Genomic DNA, 17,670 nt, shown 5'->3' with positions numbered 1-17,670 from the left:
CGAACATTAGCCAGAGAGAGGGTATTATTTATCACAACTGTAAAATGGCTTATTTGAGATAGTGCTACGTTTACAATTTACTTTTATCAAGTGGAAGCACCTTAGAATCAACCATCTATTCTGCATCTACATTTGTAGACAGTGGTGCCAAGCACATTATTCTCCAAAGCCATGAATCTGTCTTTGTGAACTACTCCATAAAGCGGAGATTTGAGGCACTGATCTAAGTAAAGAAGAAACACGCGCACATACACACACACAATCCGTAACACCCCGATATTGATGGCAGAGTTCATAGGCTGAAATTAGCCAAACTAGTTAATGAACCAATCACATTCATTTAATCATGGCCAAGACTTCATTGCCCCTCCCTTCCTGGGCTGACCTCACCCCACTAGTAGAGGATCAACAATTTGTTCTATGTGCTTCCATGCCTTCCACTAAGCAGGTATCCGGCAGGGATGTGCTCTGTTGAACTACAGCCTGTTTGGAAATTCTTTTGGGAAATCTGATGGTAGATGAGTTGGCTTATTCTGAGGACATTTCAATATGAAGCCACTAATTCTGCCACTCAGTTCTTCCCAATGCATGTGTCACATTCACTCTTCTCATACTGAATATTGGCCCGAGCTTACCAGACAGTGTGAAGATGATTATTATGAACAGCTAGATTCGCTAAATTCAATGATTGCTTAGTGTTGTGCTAGGTAATATTCAGAGCATTTTACATATATTACCTCATTCAATCCTCACAACTCAAAAAACTTTATATTGGTTTTTTACCGCCCCCCCCCCCCAGTTATATACAAGATTGCTGAATCTCAGCTCTCTTATGTTTCCTGCCTAGGGTCCCCCAGTAAGTGTGGAATGGAGATTCTCACCCATGTAACCTGGCTCCAGAGTTGGCCACCTAAAGGGGGTGCTCTGGACTTTTAATAGGATTCAGCTCTTGAGTTACAAGTCTGGTCTTTTCAGAAAGTCCCTGGTAAATGTGATGGCCAAGTTAAAGGCAAGGTACACGTTTTCAGGCGAATCTCATTGAATATCATCCTCAGTGTCTTTTGGACACAACAGGAAAGTTTGCCAATATCACTTAAGAATGCATGGAGACATGGGGCGCCTGGGCGGCGCAGTCGGTTAAGCGTCCGACTTTAGCCAGGTCACGATCTCGCGGTCCGTGAGTTTGAGCCCTGCGTCAGGCTCTGGGCTGATGGCTCAGAGCCTGGAGCCTGTTTCCGATTCTGTGTCTCCCTCTCTCTCTGCCCCTTCCCCGTTCATGCTCTGTCTCTCTCTGTCCCAAAAATAAATAAATGTTGAAAAAAAAAATTTTTTTTAAAAAAAGAATGCATGGAGACTTGTATTCTCTGGTCTTTCCAACATGGCTTTGATATGTCTCTTTCCAGAATGAAGTGTCCATGTTGAAAAATGAGGTGGCCCAGCTGAAACAGTTGTTGTTAACACATAAAGACTGTCCAATAACAGCCATGCAGAAAGAATCACAAGGATATCTAAGTAAGTCATTGACTTTTTTTTTTCTTTTCTCAGTGTCCAGTTTTTTTTTTTTTTTCGCCACTAATTTTGCATTGGATTTTATTGAAAGAGCAAAAGTAAAGTGTAGATTGCACACCCCGGCAGAAATCATACTAGAATTCTTCAGTGGCTGCCAGACTGTTGCACCAGGGACATCCCCCTTTTCTGACCCCTGCCCATCACCATGCCCCTCCTGATAATTTCTGGCTAGACTTTCCCTGCCATTTCACATTGTAAAAGTGTACCGAATTCCAATTCTGCAGCCAGTAGAAAAATCACTTGCTGGAGCCCACCTACCAGTGGGCTAGCCGCCTTCCAGAGAAATCCAGGGGCTGGGGTACAGGCATTGGGTGAATCGCATCCAATGCCGTAAGGTATATAAGCTGCTGGGCTGAAAAGTGAGTGACCTTATCTCGGTGTTCCAATAAGTAAAGTGGACCCCTTTCTCTAGACCCCAGTTTCTGCATCTGGAATGTCAAGAAGTTAAATGCTAGTTGAGTGGGGGATGGTGGGAGGAGCAAGGATTCATGGCTGAAGGTCAATTCATTTTCAAATAATTTTTTAGATTGAGCAACACAGATTCTCCCACCACATGTGAGTATGTTTCCACAGTTGATATGCGGATGGCTACTTGAAAATACAAAAATGGGGACGTTCACACACCAAGACTCCAACACGTGAAATCATTCTGCTGGTGTAGAAAGCATGGCTTTGCTTGTAGCTATAAAGTGGGAGGGCATAGCTGGTGACAACAGCTTAAAATAAAGTTTTGAAATTAACGTCCAGGAGAACACGTGTGAAACTCTTCCATTTCTGGTAAACGTCTAGTAATGTTTTCCCGAGTAGGCCGCAGGTCCGCCCAAGAGGAGCTATATTGGTGTGTGCGTGTGTGTGCTTTTTCCTAGGTCCGGAGAGCAGTCCTCCTGCAAGCCCCGTCCCAGCTTGCTCTCAGCACCAGGTCATCCAACATAATACCGTCACCACTTCCTCTGCAGTGAGCGAGGTGGTGGGAAGCTCCACCCTCAGTCAGCTCACCACTCACAGAACAGACCTGAATCCCATCCTTTAAAATCCACCACTGGGTCAGACCTTGCCTCCAAGAAGAGCTGTCGCATATCATGCGTCCTTTCCTTTAAGGGCATTTTTAGAATTAACTCAGACCTGGAAGACTCCTCAGCCCTTCAGAGACTGGCTTTCATTTTTATAGTTATTATGGAAATGTCGTCTTTTATACTTAGTTCTATAAGAAAAAAGGGAGTTATGCAATTAATTAATCTATCAGCTTGGGAAATGCTTTGGTGCTTTTCTCCAATTTTCTGGTACCAGTGAACTTGTTTATAAACTGAACTCCTTCTGTATATAGACATGGTTTCATTCTTATCGGTCCAACCCTTTGCCTGAAACATTGCATCTTGTTAAACCGCAGCTTTTAGCCAAAATGAGGCATGCCCACATGTCACGTAAACGGATGCAAGGTAACTGGGTGGTGAGTCTGATGATGTCGTAACACATGTTGAGTTTGTGCTGTGATGTCGCCAGAATTCCAGATGAACACAGAGCCTTTTCCATATTTGTCTTCCTCTTATTATAAAAAAAGGATGAGATCCACTGATGTCCAAATAAAACCACCAAGCATCTCCCCACCTCTCCTCCTCCTCTTGGTCCACCTCCTTGAATTGCCCTCCAATTTTCTCCACTCTCCCTCTCCTTTTCCACCTTTTCCTGGGCCGCCTGTGTACTCTTCATTTTTACTTTCTTCTGTTTTATTTTTCCACCTTTAGCATTGCAGGTAAAGAAGAAAACAATGCCTAAAGGGAAAAAAAACACAAGTAAATCTAAAAAAATACGGATCTAGCCATTGCTTCCCTTGCCTGTGACCCACAGCTGGAGTTCATTCATCTCTTGCTTTTTATAAAATGGTAAGCAAGAGAGGTTTAATGTGCCTGATTTAATGTTTTTAATAATCAGAACAAATAAAAGGTGGCTTAGCCATAGGTGAAACACTGTTGAATGCCAGCTGTGGAGACACCAGGGAAGGGAGCCTATAAGCCTTGATTGTGAAGGTCCAAATTATGTTGTGGGCTGTAACATCACACCCTCGAATTACAACCGGCTTTATATGGCCTGTCTATAAGGCTAAAAATCCATAGACTATATAATAATTCAGAAGGGCTCTATTCACTACACAGATTACAATGGTCAATCATCAGCTGCTAATAGACTAAGATTTATTAATTATTTTTTTCTCTTAAGCCTATGGAACTGGCTTTGCTATTCTGGTGGGTGAAAGTACACGCTCTACTGGAGGAACAAAGAGAGAAAGAAAACCTGATGTTCCCGTAGGGGTGCTTTCAGCTCCCCCCCCTTCCCCCCGCCGCCCCCAGAACAGCCAAAGCCTTTTTTGGCTGCTGCAAGAATCCCGTGGATATGGCTACTCTACTCTTCTGAATAATTCTGATTTATATTTTCAACAACTTTCATCAGCTTGCCCGTTATAAAAACCAGATAGTCCCGAACCACGGTTGTGCCTCCTTGAAACAAGCCATTCTACTGTGCTAATGTGTGCTAATATCACATCTCACAAGTAACGGGCTAATGTTTCTCTCTAGCAGTGTAGACAGGTGCTGGTGTTTCATCTCCATTTGAATGCTTGACGTCCTAACATGAGTGTGTGTGTGTGTGTGTGTGTGTGTTCATGGGATTTAAATAATAGTATTTTACAAAAGGTGTCGCTTTTATAAGAGTTCAAAAAAGGGAAAGATACATGTGTGGATGTGGGTGTGTGTATATGTGTTTATCTCTCCCTGTAGCATAAGAATCTATTTTGGAGAAAAAAGAAAATATGAGAGTCGTGAAGCATGATTTTTATAACTAGTTTCAGTTTTATCTAATAACTTACTTTTTAAATCAGTATTTATCAACCTTTTTTTTTTCATGTATGCAGTGCTTTCAAAAGAAAGTTTTGAGTGTCCAGGGAAACTCATGACTAGATATATGGTCTAAAAATCAAAACAGAAGCAAAAGCAAAACAAAAAATAAACACACACACACACACCAAAAAAAAAAAAAAAAAAAAAACCAAAAAAAAATTTTTAAAATGTTAAAAAGAAAGAGAAAAAAGAAATGCAAATTAAAAGGATTTTCTATTATATTTTAGACAAACATATCTTTTTTTTAAGTATTTTAAATACTGAATTCATAGTTGTTTTGTTTTGAATCCCAGCCTTAACCGCTGAATGGTTGAACCTAACTGGCTTCCTAAGAAATATTTAAGATATATCTCTATTCTGAAATTAAATTTAATTTTTTCAAAACTCCTTTCTAGGACCGTCTATGTGTCTCTCTAAAAAAAAAAAAAAGAAAAGAAAAAAAAAGAGCTCATTGAAATGTTTGCTTGGATTAAAAAAAATTTTTTTAGTTTTATTTTATTTCTTGCTTTAAGTGAACGATAACTTTTTTTTTTCTTTACTGCATGCATAGCACTTAACGAAATGGATTTTTTAAAAATCCACTGGTAATATCAGAATGTCCAGAAAGTGGGCTGTCACTAAAATTATGGTTTACTTTACTTCTGCTCCGCCTCTTGATTGAATATTTAGTTGTTAAACTGAAAGCCTCTGTAGTGAAGAACTTGCCTGAGTTTTCTTAATTCAGCAACTTGACAGTTTGACTGATGTGCATTATATAGAGCTCAATTATGTCTGTTTTTTATGCTAAGTAGGCAAACCAACCACACACACGCGTTAGCAAACGGGCCTCAACGTATAATTAGAATAAACCGTCTTCTTATTATGCTCGAGGCCTTTAGGTATGTTCATTAGCAGTGTGGAAATACAGTAAATGGAAGATGCCAGCTAGTTGTCAAGGCTTCTTGAAACCCTGAACAGAAAGGCTCCTTGGTCAAATCCAACACTCGGCTTATCAGGAGAAGTACTTCACCAGAAGGTCCAGCCTTCACCAGACCGTAGAATAATCAGTCTGCCTGAAAATCCCTCCTTGCCCTACATTTTTTGCCAATGTGGGAAAACATCTTTTTGCTGCCCCATTCTCCTCTCCCACTCGATCTAGATATGGGTCATGCACCCATATCTTCACAAATCCGTTGTAGTGACCTTCAGAGCACCCATGCGGAGGAGGGAAGGGTCCTGCAACACTGCCTCTCCTCATTCACCTGCGTTTTTTGGTTTTGGGTTGTTTTTTTTTATATTGGCAGCGTCTGCCTTTGAAGTCCCTGCCAGCCTACCTGGACGTTTCTGCGGCGCTTCCCCTGCCTTACGTGATGGGACGTGGCAGCTTAGATAGGGGCACCCGGTGGCATTTCTACCAGGTGACCCTAAATTGAGGCATCCACATCTTAAGGGTTCCTTCTGAAGACATTTCCCAGAACACGATGCCAGGGCGGGTATAGGGAAACCCTGGCCATGGGCGAACATACTCATTTGAAAGCCTGTGTGGAGCTGATGTTTTCCCTTCGATACCCCCACCCATCTCTCTCCTCCCTCCGTGTCAGCGTGTGCGAGTCCCAGTGGTTAACGCGGCCTGTGAGAGACAGCAGTTTGCGAGGTATCACCGCACGAACTGTTACAATCAGGGTGACTGACTTGGAGCAAATGCTCTTTGGAACCTATCCCGTCAAAGGAACCAAATGCAGCACATGTTCTGAACAGAGGGGCGTCAACGGCGAATGTGCAGGCGGTTTTTGTTGCCCGTTAAGTAAACTTCAGCGTCTCAGTTGAGTTTGCCGTTAAAATCTGAAACCAGCTGCGGTGAAAGACCAGCCTTTGGCTGGGGAGTTTTAAGCATCGGTAACTGCTCTCAAACTAGCCATCCAGTTAGGATAGAATGTGCTTCTTTCTGGTTAATAAAAACCATCTAAGAAAATATATATGTATGTATGCGTGTATACAGTGGAATTCAAGGACCAAAGCAAAATTTGAACAGGAATCTATTAATTTAGAATTTTATAAGATATTTATTAATAAATGTTATTTTAAAACATTCCATTTGAACAGTATTCTTCCGTAGGATCTACTTGTTTTTAAAGTGTTAGTTCATAATAAACTTCTCTACTTGTGTATATCTTCATTTTTCAGGGTTTCAAACGGCTCTTCTCCATCATTTGGTGGAAATGTTTCGCTTAGCTCTGTGCATAGAAATTTCAAGGATTTTGTTATTGCTCTGTGAGTTATTTTTTTAATCTATGTTCTGAATAGTGTTGTTTTTCACATTTCTTTCTCTCTCTCTTTTTTTATTTTTTTCTTAATGTTTAAAGTAAGCTCGTTCCTTTAGGAAGCGGAGTTCAGCTAAAGGGAATCAGTAACCACGACTGGAACAACTTTCTTGTAAAAGTGTAAAAACAACTTCATCTCTGCTTCTCTCCACCCCACCCCAATTTCCTAGAATGCCTTGCGCTATTCAGCTTCCTTCGTGCTCTTTTTGCCCTTTGCCAAACAATGGGCCCTAGCTTTAAGCCATTCAAGTTCCATTATGCAGTATATCTGAGAAGGAAAAGGAAACAACCCATTTAAATTTGAATAAAACTGTGCCTCTGCGAGCAGTAGCAATTTAGAGTCTCTCTTCTGCTTTTAAGATAATTTATATTTTAAAATTGCACTTTAGCTTTCTTGATCCCTTTCTGTTTCTCTTGTTCTCCCTCAGACCCCCTCGGAGCCCTTAAACCTGCCTCTGCTCCCCACTTTCCAACTCCCCCACCCCCTCCCCCTAAGGCTCTGAGCTGCACCGTTTAAAATACTTTACAGAATATTTGTACCAGGTACATTTGCGTAAAGTCGGGTTCCTCACATCAGCCTAGACGAATCCTGCTACGGAAATACCAAGAAGAGCCAGTTTATATTCTTTACCCCTTTATTCATAGCATGTTTTTTTTTTTTAATGTTATCTTATGCAACAGATGTGAGGCAGCAGCTAAGCTACACTTAAGAATTTTCTATCTCATTCTCCAAACCAAAGTGTCCTGAATGAGCCAGGAGACTTACTCTTTTGTGCATCGTGGTGCACGTGGACTGTTGTCCCAGCCATTGTCTCTCTGAGGCTGCTGAAATAACAGTGGCCCTGTCTGTGTCATTCCTAGGTCTCAAAAATACAATGTTGCCTTGTGACGTCATTAGGGACAGCACCTCTGTTTTACAATGATAATCTAAGAAAGGACAAGAAGACACTGAAGCAATAAACGTCCAAGTAAAATTCAATACCAAAACAAAGAAAAAAAAAAAAAACAGAACAGAAAACCCTAGGCTCATCATGTCGTGAAAACGAAAAAGTGTATGTCCAACTCAAAATATTTTACTATTTCTTGTGGAGTTTTTCAGTGATGTAATGCTTATAGCCAAATTGCTTAAAGAGTGTTTATATATTTTTTTCCTTATAAATTGTCTATTTTTAAAAAAAAGAAACTATTTACCACAAGTTGAAGGGGGGGGGGGGTAAGGCCAAATTGCCAGCATTTGTTAAAAGATTAATATTCTTACGTGGCACACTCTGATACCTTTCCAAGCTTATCATCAGAGGGGAATCAGTAATGATCAGCTATTACATTTCAGCCAACTTACAATATCTAGCTCATTAGAAGCCAGGATGTAGAAAGCTCTTCTTAGGGCATTTAGGATTTCTTACATTGAGTTTCATGCTATAGAACTTTCTAGGATTTTTTTTTTAAAAACAGAATCATTTTAGCCTCAGGACTGAGAATGTGGAACCTGAATAAATTAGCTTTAAGTATATCATTAAAATCTTATGCACAATAAGCTCATTAGATTCTAGTTGTCTCCTTAGAATACCAATGTCACGGACAGGAGATCATGGAAGGTATCAGCAGTGCTGTAGGGGAGGGCATTTCAGAGAAGGAACCCCTCCTAACCAGCCAGCCAGTAGAAGAGAAGACCTACTCACCCTCTTTTCTTCTACGTTCTGCTAAATCACACCTGCCTCATGGAGAGAGGAGTTCTGCCTTTGAGGTTTGTCTTGGAGAAATGATAAGCTTGAAATGTTCTCCCTGGAGAGGACATAGGGTTTGGGATCTTCTGAAAAGGCCTGGAAAAAAATGGCTCAGTTCAAACACCATGTTCTAGGATAATTGGAACATAAATATTGTCCAAAATATGGAACTTAAAAAAAAAAGTCTAGCATTATGCAAAGTGCTAATTAAGGAAGTCCCAAAAAAAAAAGGTGCTGTCACTTTAAGTTCTGGACTGGGGGGGGGGGGTTGTTTGTAATTGTAAACAGCAAAGCATTTATGTTTGTCTGTCTATTTGTAAAGCAACCACCTTCCTTACTGGAAGGAGAAAAAAAATTGGGGGTACATACGTGTAAATACTTGCTGCAGCATTTAATATGTTCAATTTTATGTTAAGCTTTTTGTTGCATTGTGAACACATTTATTGTTATCAATGGACAATGAGTTCATTAAGACTGTTCAACTAGGTCAGATTTTTACATCTCTTTGGAGCAAGAAGAGACAAGATTTTGTGCATTTGTACAAATGTTAATAATATCACTGCAATTCCAATATAATAAAGCACTCAAATGCAAATAACACATGTAACTTTCGTATGATGAAATTCGGGCTTGGGGATAACGGTATCTATTCTGCACGTGGTCTCATTCATGCCTTGTAAACCAAAGCTTACTCTTTCGGGGTCGTGATTATCTAGGGACAAAAGGAGGTGAGCTTTTCTCCTTCGCAGACCACCACTACCCTCTCACTGCCTCTTCCATCCAACTTCCCACCTGAGGCCACCAGTCTAACACACTCACAGTGGGTTGGGCACACGACTCAACTTCTCGTGGGGGTCAACAGATTTTAATAATCAAGAAATATCGCCAGCATAAATTTACATTCAGGATTTCTAGGAACCAAGAAGCACATACTGGCCACTCAGGCAGTCAACTCCTGGAGTTTTTTGCTTGGCTTCCAGAGAAGTCCTAAGGCTAAAGTCTTAGCCCCTTTCGATGTCTTCCAGATATCAACCCTGCCCCCCTTCCTTCCCTTCTACTTTCTTTCCCTGTACTTCTTTCGTTAATTTTTTAGTCACTCTCCTCTTTCTCTTCTATTCAATGTCTGATCCATCGGCATGGCCAGAATCCAACCATCATGTTGGATTTGCCATTACAGCTCTGTCCAAATTACCAGCACCTCTCACCCGGATCCCTGCAATATTCTCCTGACTGGCAGCCAGAGTGAAACTTTGAAAATGGAAGTCAGACCATGTCCCTCCACTGCTCAAAATTCTTTAAGGACTTCTCCCCTCATTCAAAGCAAAAGCCAAATTCCTTACTACTAAGTTCTGTAAAGGCCCTCCATGACCTGCCCCTCCATTAATTCCCCGGCCCATGTCCTACCATTTTTCTTCCCCCTCACACCTCTCCAGTTCCACTGATATTTTTGAAGTTCCTCAAACATCGCTTGAGCCATCCACCTGAGAGTCTTTTCACACGCTCTTCCTTCCCTCTACGCAGAATGTTTTCTCCCAAATAGCGGCATCACCTCCTCATCTGCCTCCCTACTACGTAAGCCTTTCCTGACCATCCTCTATAAAATTATGTCACCCTCACTCTTCATTCTCTCCTGCCTTGCGCAGACTGTATTTTCTGTAGCATTTACCAGTATCTAACAGACTTTGGTCAATTTTATGTAGTTGTGTTTTTATTGTCTGTCTCCTCTAAGTAGGATGTAAACCCCGCAAGCACAAGGGCATTTTGTTTCGCTCACCCTCGTGACCCAAGATGTAGAGCGGTCCTACACGATGGGCACACAATAAACACCTGTCGAGTGGATACTCTTCTGTTTCCTTTCTGTCTTCTTTCTTGATCTCAGAACACTTCAACCCAACCACTTGGTCCTGTGACCACAGCAGTCCTAGTTTAAAACCAAGAACCCGGATGTGTCGTCTTCCACGTAGCCTGCCAGGATATTGGAAACTGGGGCAGAAAAACAATTTGGGTGGGGAGGATGATTGCTGTTCTAATGGAAATCCCATCTGTTACATTTACATTTAGACCACTCACTACACTCAGTTCCCAAGAGAGTCTTTCTAATGCCCATCCCACCCGTGTTTGCAATTTCAAAGCCATTACTATTGGTTAAAAAAAAAATGTTAAGATCCCACATTTATACTTTGAAGATGGACAGCTCTAATCTCCATTCTATGTTTCATGCCTCTGTCCCTGGAGCTTCATAACATCCTTTTTTCTTATACTTGCTCTTGTGGTTGGTTACTGGTTGGTTGCTGGATCACGTTTTAATTTTGCATTACGTATTTTCTTATCCAACAAAAACAAGGTTTTATCAAAACAACCTGCCTTGTGGTTTGGAACCTAAGTATCTTCACTATGAGATCATAAGACTCTGGAGCACGATGAGCCCCCCCCCTTTTAAAGCAATTGAAAACAAGACACTTGGTGAGATCTGTTCTCATGGCAGTAATGTGGATTTTATCAAAACAAGCATGAAAATTAGGCCACAAAAGAGAAAAAAAGTACTGATTTTAAACATACAGAATCTGGGTTTAGACTCACACACTTTAGAAGCACTTCGTTTGGCAACGAGAGATGGCTTTTCAAAATGGCTGAAAGGATGGATAAATTATTGCATCTGAAAAATAGTCTTCTAGATAGTAGACCTGAAAAACATAATAATCATATTGAAAATGGTCATATTTAAACCTGAAAATTAAGTCATGAATCTTTTAGTAACCACTGAGTTTCATCTACTATGTTGCCAGGTACTGTGTCTTTGCTTATATCACGTTTCTTTGTACCAGTGGGAGGCTGAATCGTAGCAATTGTCAGCCATCTTCCATAAATCCACATAGACCCGATGGGCTAGAAAAGGTCCCCTGTAAGTGACTTGCTCTTTCTCAGAAAGAGATCTGCCCATGGGTTTGTTTTTTTTTTTTAATGAATTAAAAAGGAAGATCTTATTTTCACCACACATTTCTAACTCCTTACTAATCTTACAGCAAGAAAATTGTTCTGAGTATCTAAGCTTGATTGTATTGTATTTACACGGATAAGTCCATGATCTACTGTTACTATGTTTACGTCTTATTAAATGAGTACTCTCTACTTAAATTGGCTTGCTTATATGGGTCAATCTTAGAGTAAATCTACTTAAAGAAAGAGAAACCCTGTTAAGGAGGCTTGAGCGAAGGTGGATTTCTTGTTAGGACCTAAGAGGTAGCTCATGGGGTCCCTCCTGGTACTGTAGCAACTATCCCAACAACTCCGAAAAGTCACTAAATAACTAATCTCTCTGGCTTGTCTGTCTCTTGGGCCATATCATTCCGGATTCTGCTTTTGTCTTTCCCTCCCTTTCTGTCTCTGCAAACTGGTTTGTACACTCACTTAATTGTTTCTGTGTGGGCCCATCATTTCTCCTCCAAAATGACAGCCTCAGCCTCCAGCAGATCTTTGGTCTTCTAGTTCAAACACCCAACATCAATTCAGTCTCCCATCTTTCTATTCCAATTTCCCAGGAGAGAGAATCTGATTGACCATATGGGGTCAGGCATTTAATCCTAGTACAATCAACTATGTCTAGGGAAGCAGGGCTATATGTATTGAAAGCTCTTACTTCTAGGGGCAAAACTGGCTTTCCAAAAAGGAAGTGCGAAGATGATTTCAAAGGGAAGTAGTTATTTTTAAAACAATCTATAGAAATGTAGTCATTTACCCTTAAGACATACCAAGAGGAAAAAGTACAGTGAGATTAATGCAAAGTTGGGCATAGAGTAGATGTCAACAAATGTTGATTGAATGAATGAATGGTCGATGAGTTATTGTTTTATTGAAAGCTTGAAATTGAAACAGAGTATTCATTAAAGATCAGATAAAACTAATTTTACAAAGCTAAGAAATTTTCTGGATATTATGGCTCAGTTTGTAAGCCATAATATCCAAAATATAAAAATTAACCATCAAAAAGAGTGAGAAAGGGGCACCTGGGTGGCTCAGTCAGATCAGCGTCATGCTTTGGCTCAGGTCATGATCTTGTGGTCTGTGAGTTCGAGCCCCGCGTCGGGCTCTATGCTGACAGGTCAGAGTCTGGAACCTGCTTCAGATTCTGTGTCTCCCTCTCTCTACCCTCCCCTGCTCACACTCTGTCTCTCTTTCACAAATAAATAAGCATTAAACAAAAAGAGTAAGACAGACTAGTTTGTCATGTTTACCATGATTTCCCATGCTCTTGCTTAACCTGACTGATTACAGTTACACTTTCCAAGAAAGATCATGGCTATATATATATATATATATATAATCTCCATACCTGATTCCAATGTGTTTCTGTTTGTAAGGAGGTCAGGGTGAGGTTAAGAAACATTCTTGTCTTAAAGCTCCCTCCAGGTACTGTAAGAACGAAAGAAGGCTTTGTGACAAGGAAACAGGGCAGCTTTTATCAATAAGCCTCCACGAAAACCGTAAGAATTGCTACCAAGAAGACTAGAACAAGACCCCAGAAGAATATGACAACCTGGAGTAAGAATTAATAGTTTTTCATTTTAATACCAAATTGTCCATTGATTTCCTATATGGCTTTCAACAAACACAGATTTCTGTTCCTCACTTGTCTCCTTTGTCAGTATAAACACACATGGAGTGAAGTGGGAATTATTTCCGTGGTGACTAGCTACAGAACTTAGCCACTAACATACCTTTTTCTGGAAATTTCTCTTCCCCCCCCACTCCATCATCTGGCTCCTCCAGGAGACTCCACGGTCCAAGCCTCTGGCCATAGCTTCTTAGTCTAATACTCTGCCTCTAACTCACAATGGAATAGGAGCCCCAACAGCTAGATACTGGGATAGGGGGCCTAGAGAGTCAGCCTCTCTCTCTGTCTCTCTCTCTCATAGCTTGGAATCAAAAAGATATAAAACTTAGGACCTACCAGGATCCAGGTTTCTGCCAGGTAAGGGAACTCAGTCTATAGCAAGAAAGAGAAATAAAGCGGAAAACAGCAGAAGCAGAGAGAGAGCTCTGGAAATGGTCATTTCCTATTGAAATAGTTCTTAATGGCTCACTGCAACCACGACCCTCCTCATGGCATATTTTTATCATAAGATAGCCCAAGGTCCATCTGATAAATCTCTCCTTTTGCTTAAGCTAATTTAGGAGGGTTTCTTAGAAGCCACAAAGGTCTAATTGATGCTCTATTCCTAGAACTACCATGAGAAACCACCAGAAGAGCTTCTTCAGCCTTTTGAGCGTCTGCCATACTGATAGAGGAAAGGAGATGGAATGTCACTGCAAACAGATGTAGCCCATTCTCATTCCACACACATGAACATGCATTAGAGGTGGTTCCCTAGACCTAGACTGACAAGCTACATGTACTGAAGGATAGTCACGCTACGTTTCTTCTTAAGGAATGTTCACCAAGTTAGCATTATACTTGCCTAGAAATGGAACTGTTTTATTTACTTTTATTTGTTTCATGTTTTTATTTATTTTTGAGAGAGAGAGCAAGGGAGGGGCAGAGAGAGAGGGAGGCCGAGGATCTGAAGCAGGCTCTGTGCTGACAGAAGAGAGCCTCATGCGGGGCTTGAACTCACAAAACATGAGATCATGACCCGAGCCCACGTCAGATGCTTCACCAACGGAACCACCCAGGCTCCCTGAATTGGAACTGTTTTAAATACTCTGATGAATGGATAAAGAACTCTAATACCTTTCATTCTGTACATGTCCTAAGGTACATAATAAAATGTGTAAGTCGCACTTTTGACTGAAAATAATGGACAACTTGACTTCCAGGGGCTATAACAAACAGGGGTTTATCTTTCTGACGTAATAGGAAATCTAGAGGTAGGGTGCTTGGCACTGATCTGGAAATGACATGATGTCAGCACCAACAGCTTATAGCCCTCTTGGCCTCCCATTCATGGTTCTCCCCTCCTGATCACAAGATGACTACTGAACCTCTAGAGCACATCCCCAGTCAAGGAAGAAAGGAGGCAGAAGGATCAATACCAGGCACGTTCCCTGCTGTGTTTTAATCTGGAGAACAAAAACTATCCCAGAACTACCCCTACCCCTGGCCAACCCAGTTGTGTTTTCCTGGCCAATATTAGGTCACCAGGCCACTCTCCGCTTAAAAAGAGGCTGCAATAGTGGGAAACAGGATCATCATGCTTGTTTAGACCCAAGCTTCCCAACTAGCGTGCTGTGTTGCATAAGGCCAGTGGGTTACAGTTAAGCCACATAAAACGGTCATTTCTTGGTATAGCAAGGCCTTTCTGGCTGATGGCCTCTGGCTAGGCACATGGGGCCTTCCAGAACACCTCGTGGAGTGGTCTGAGAGGAGTGGTGTCCAGTGACATACTCTGAGGTCCCATCGGGTGGTAAGCATCTGGCACTTGCTGGCAACATGGTGAGGCTGGCCACGGAGGTACGCACTGGAGCCCGGCTGCGGGGTCTGCCATGGTGCATAAGGACAGTGGTCTGGGGCCTGCTGGAGAGGTTTTTATACCAGGTATTCAAGAAAGAGATTGCACAGTGTGGTCATTAGGGGCTAGGAGTCAGGGAAGTCTAATAGGGGCTCCTGGCAGGACAACTCTGGTGGACTACCCTCAATTTCAGCCCTCCCCTGTACCAGAAACTTCTGTCCATGTGCAGTTGATGTCCCATTTTAGGAACAGCCAACCTACATGAGCCACATGCAACATGTTGTGGTCCAACATTTTCCTGTTCACAAAGTGCTTTCACACATTCCCATTTGTGTGTCCTGAAAATTACAGCTTCATCAGGATTTTTACATACTTGGTGTGAACGGTTGAGATTTAAAATACCTTCACGTTATTAGATAAAACTTCAATATTGTATTTGTCAAAAGAATGTCAGGCTTAACAAGTCATTTCAACTATGACAAATTTTGAATTGTTAGAAATATGTTTCTAGGTTGTGTTGAGTCGCCAATTTGAGCAACATTGTGATGGCTTTCACGAATTTGAAGAGATTGTCAAAAAAGAAAAAAGACGCTGGGTGAGAAATCGTATTTAATCATTCCAGCCCTAAAATCTGATCATTAAAATTTAGGTTTGTGGTGGGGCGCCTGGGTGGCTCAGTTAAGCGTCTGACTTCGGCTCAGGTCATGATCTCATGGTCCGTGAGTTCGAGCCCTGCGTCGGGCTCTGTGCTGACAGCTCAGAGCCTGGAGCCTGTTTTGGATTCTGTGTCTCCACCCCCCCACCCCACCTCTCTCTCTCTCTCTCTCTCTCTCTCTCTGCCCCTCCCCCACTTGAACTCTGTGTCTGTCTCAAAATAAATGAACATTAAAAAAAATTTTTTTTTTGGTTTGTGGAAGTAAGCTTGAGTTTCTCATCTTAAAACACTAGAAAATATTTTATTTGGAAGTTTTAACTAAATTTAAGAATTCATATCTTTCTAAATATTTTTATTTTTTTATCACAATTATATGATACAAAGAGAATGTAATAGATTCATTCTCTCCAAGCCCCATGATGCCTCCAAATCCCCTCCAGGTTAGCACAGAGTTCTGTGCAAATTTAATCATTTTCCATGTGTCAAGTCATGAAAAATGTTTGGAAGCACTGGCTGAGACCCCACCATCCATCCCCAGAGGTGGACAGGCCACCACCCTAAAGGCACGGAGGTCCTTTTTCGCATAGAAGCCTGGGAGCCCAGCGGCATCTGCCACAATGTAAGTTTCCATTGTATTCGTTTCAAGACATTGAGTAATTGTGTGCTTATTTCCTTAGCTCTCCTTTGAAGGTATGCTAAGACTTGGCCCCCAGTACAAAGTAATTAAGTGAAGCCTCTCCAGGCGGGGCTCCCTTCTCCAGATGTCTTGTGGTATGGTTCAATTACCTTAATAACAACATTACCAAATAACTCCATTTTGAACAGATTTTTTTTTTTTTTTTTTTGGCCAGGCATAAGCCAAGCATTCTAGCTGAACTGGGGTGGCCACACTGTTTCCTATCGTTCCTTTGCCATCTCCAGCCTCTGAGAATAAAGACTTTCAAGAGGAACATGTCTTGTGCAAACCATTCTTTCTGCCCTTTCCTGGGGGGGGGACCCGAGTCTGCCTTGATCCCCTCAAATTTGGTATTATCTACGGTTCTCCCTTCCTCTTACTTTTCTACCTTTGATTTAATTTGTCAAGGATCGATTTAGCACTGACTGTGCCGTAGTATGGAGAGGACAGAGGTGACTTAACCTAGTGCTGGCCCAGGATACCCAAGGTTGATGTACTGAAACTGGACAGACAAAAGGCCGACAATATTTGGATTACATTCTGGGAAGGTGATCTGTCTAGTGTGGCAGGGAAAAAAAAGAGGAGGGAAGATAGAGACTGAGAGGCAAGTTGCTGAAGGACTAAACAATTTAAACTGTAAGCAAGAGACAACAGGAAGCCTTCAAAGACTTTGAGGCCAAGTGTGGTTTGAGAAAGCAATACGCCGTGTTATAATGCTTCCCAGCTTACAAAGTGCCTTCATACATCCCCATTCATGAGTTCCTTAATTTTCAGCAAATTAATTATGAGCGAGTATGAAGAAAGTTACTGCTAGAGGAACGTTGTCACAGTCAGGCACAAGCTCTCAGAAGAGCAAGACTGAGTACGGGCTCTGGTGTCAAACAGCCTGGATTTGCAGCTGGCTCTACTGCCTTCTAGCTCTCCGAACCTCTTAACCTCTCTGTGCCTCAGTTTCCTAATACGCAAAATAAAAATAATAACAGCATCCACTTCTGCGAGTTACCGTGAAGATTAAATGACAGAATACATAAATACGCACACAAAGTCTTGAGAATGATGTTTTGTGTACACGTTCTAAAAAAACTTATCTATCATTACCTTCTGATACTATTTTCAATCCCCGGATTAATAACATTCTACATATATATTGCATATATACGTAGTTTACACACACACACACACATGCACATATAATATCCCCGACTAGAGGGGTGCCTGGGTGGCTCAGTCGGTGGAGCATCCGACTTCGGGTCAGGTCATGATCTCACGGTTCGTGCGTTCGAGCCCCACGACAGGCTCTGTGCTGACAGCTTAGAGCCTGGAGCCTGTTTCAGATTCTGTGTCTCCCTCTCTCTCTGGCCTTCCCGTGCTCATTCTCTGTCTCTCTCTCTCAAAAATAAATAAACGTT

The 17,670-nt window shown here is 41.6% G+C and overlaps 1 protein-coding gene and 1 long non-coding RNA gene across 11 annotated transcripts in view; one reads left to right on the top strand and one right to left on the bottom strand.

Annotated features, from left to right (window-relative positions):
• CREB5 (cAMP responsive element binding protein 5) overlaps positions 1-9,082 on the top strand; it is a 484,504-nt gene extending 475,422 nt beyond the window's left edge. For 8 of the 10 annotated variants that reach the window (XM_053218281.1, XM_015085960.3, XM_027075175.2 and 5 more), the window contains 2 exons: positions 1,404-1,512; positions 2,436-9,082. In XM_053218281.1, the coding sequence (XP_053074256.1) occupies positions 1,404-1,512; positions 2,436-2,599 (273 nt within the window). In that variant the 3' untranslated portion in view covers positions 2,600-9,082. Of the gene's footprint in view, positions 1-1,403; positions 1,513-2,095; positions 2,237-2,435 lie in introns of those variants that run through there. The other 2 variants (XM_053218284.1, XM_053218283.1) reach the window with 2 other exon arrangements.
• On the bottom strand, positions 3,211-12,858 carry LOC113604083 (uncharacterized). The gene is made up of 5 exons (XR_008296767.1): positions 12,815-12,858; positions 11,065-11,168; positions 8,440-8,580; positions 7,527-7,687; positions 3,211-3,338 (listed from the first exon to the last, which is right to left on the bottom strand). It is a non-coding gene; the product is annotated as an uncharacterized LOC113604083 (long non-coding RNA).
• Between the last annotated feature and the right edge of the window lie 4,812 nt (positions 12,859-17,670).

Source organism: Acinonyx jubatus, chromosome A2, assembly GCF_027475565.1.
Source record: "Acinonyx jubatus isolate Ajub_Pintada_27869175 chromosome A2, VMU_Ajub_asm_v1.0, whole genome shotgun sequence".
NCBI classification, from domain to species: Eukaryota; Metazoa; Chordata; class Mammalia; order Carnivora; family Felidae; genus Acinonyx; species Acinonyx jubatus.
Note: the sequence above shows the minus strand (reverse complement) of the source record. Positions and strands in the feature narration are given on the sequence as shown.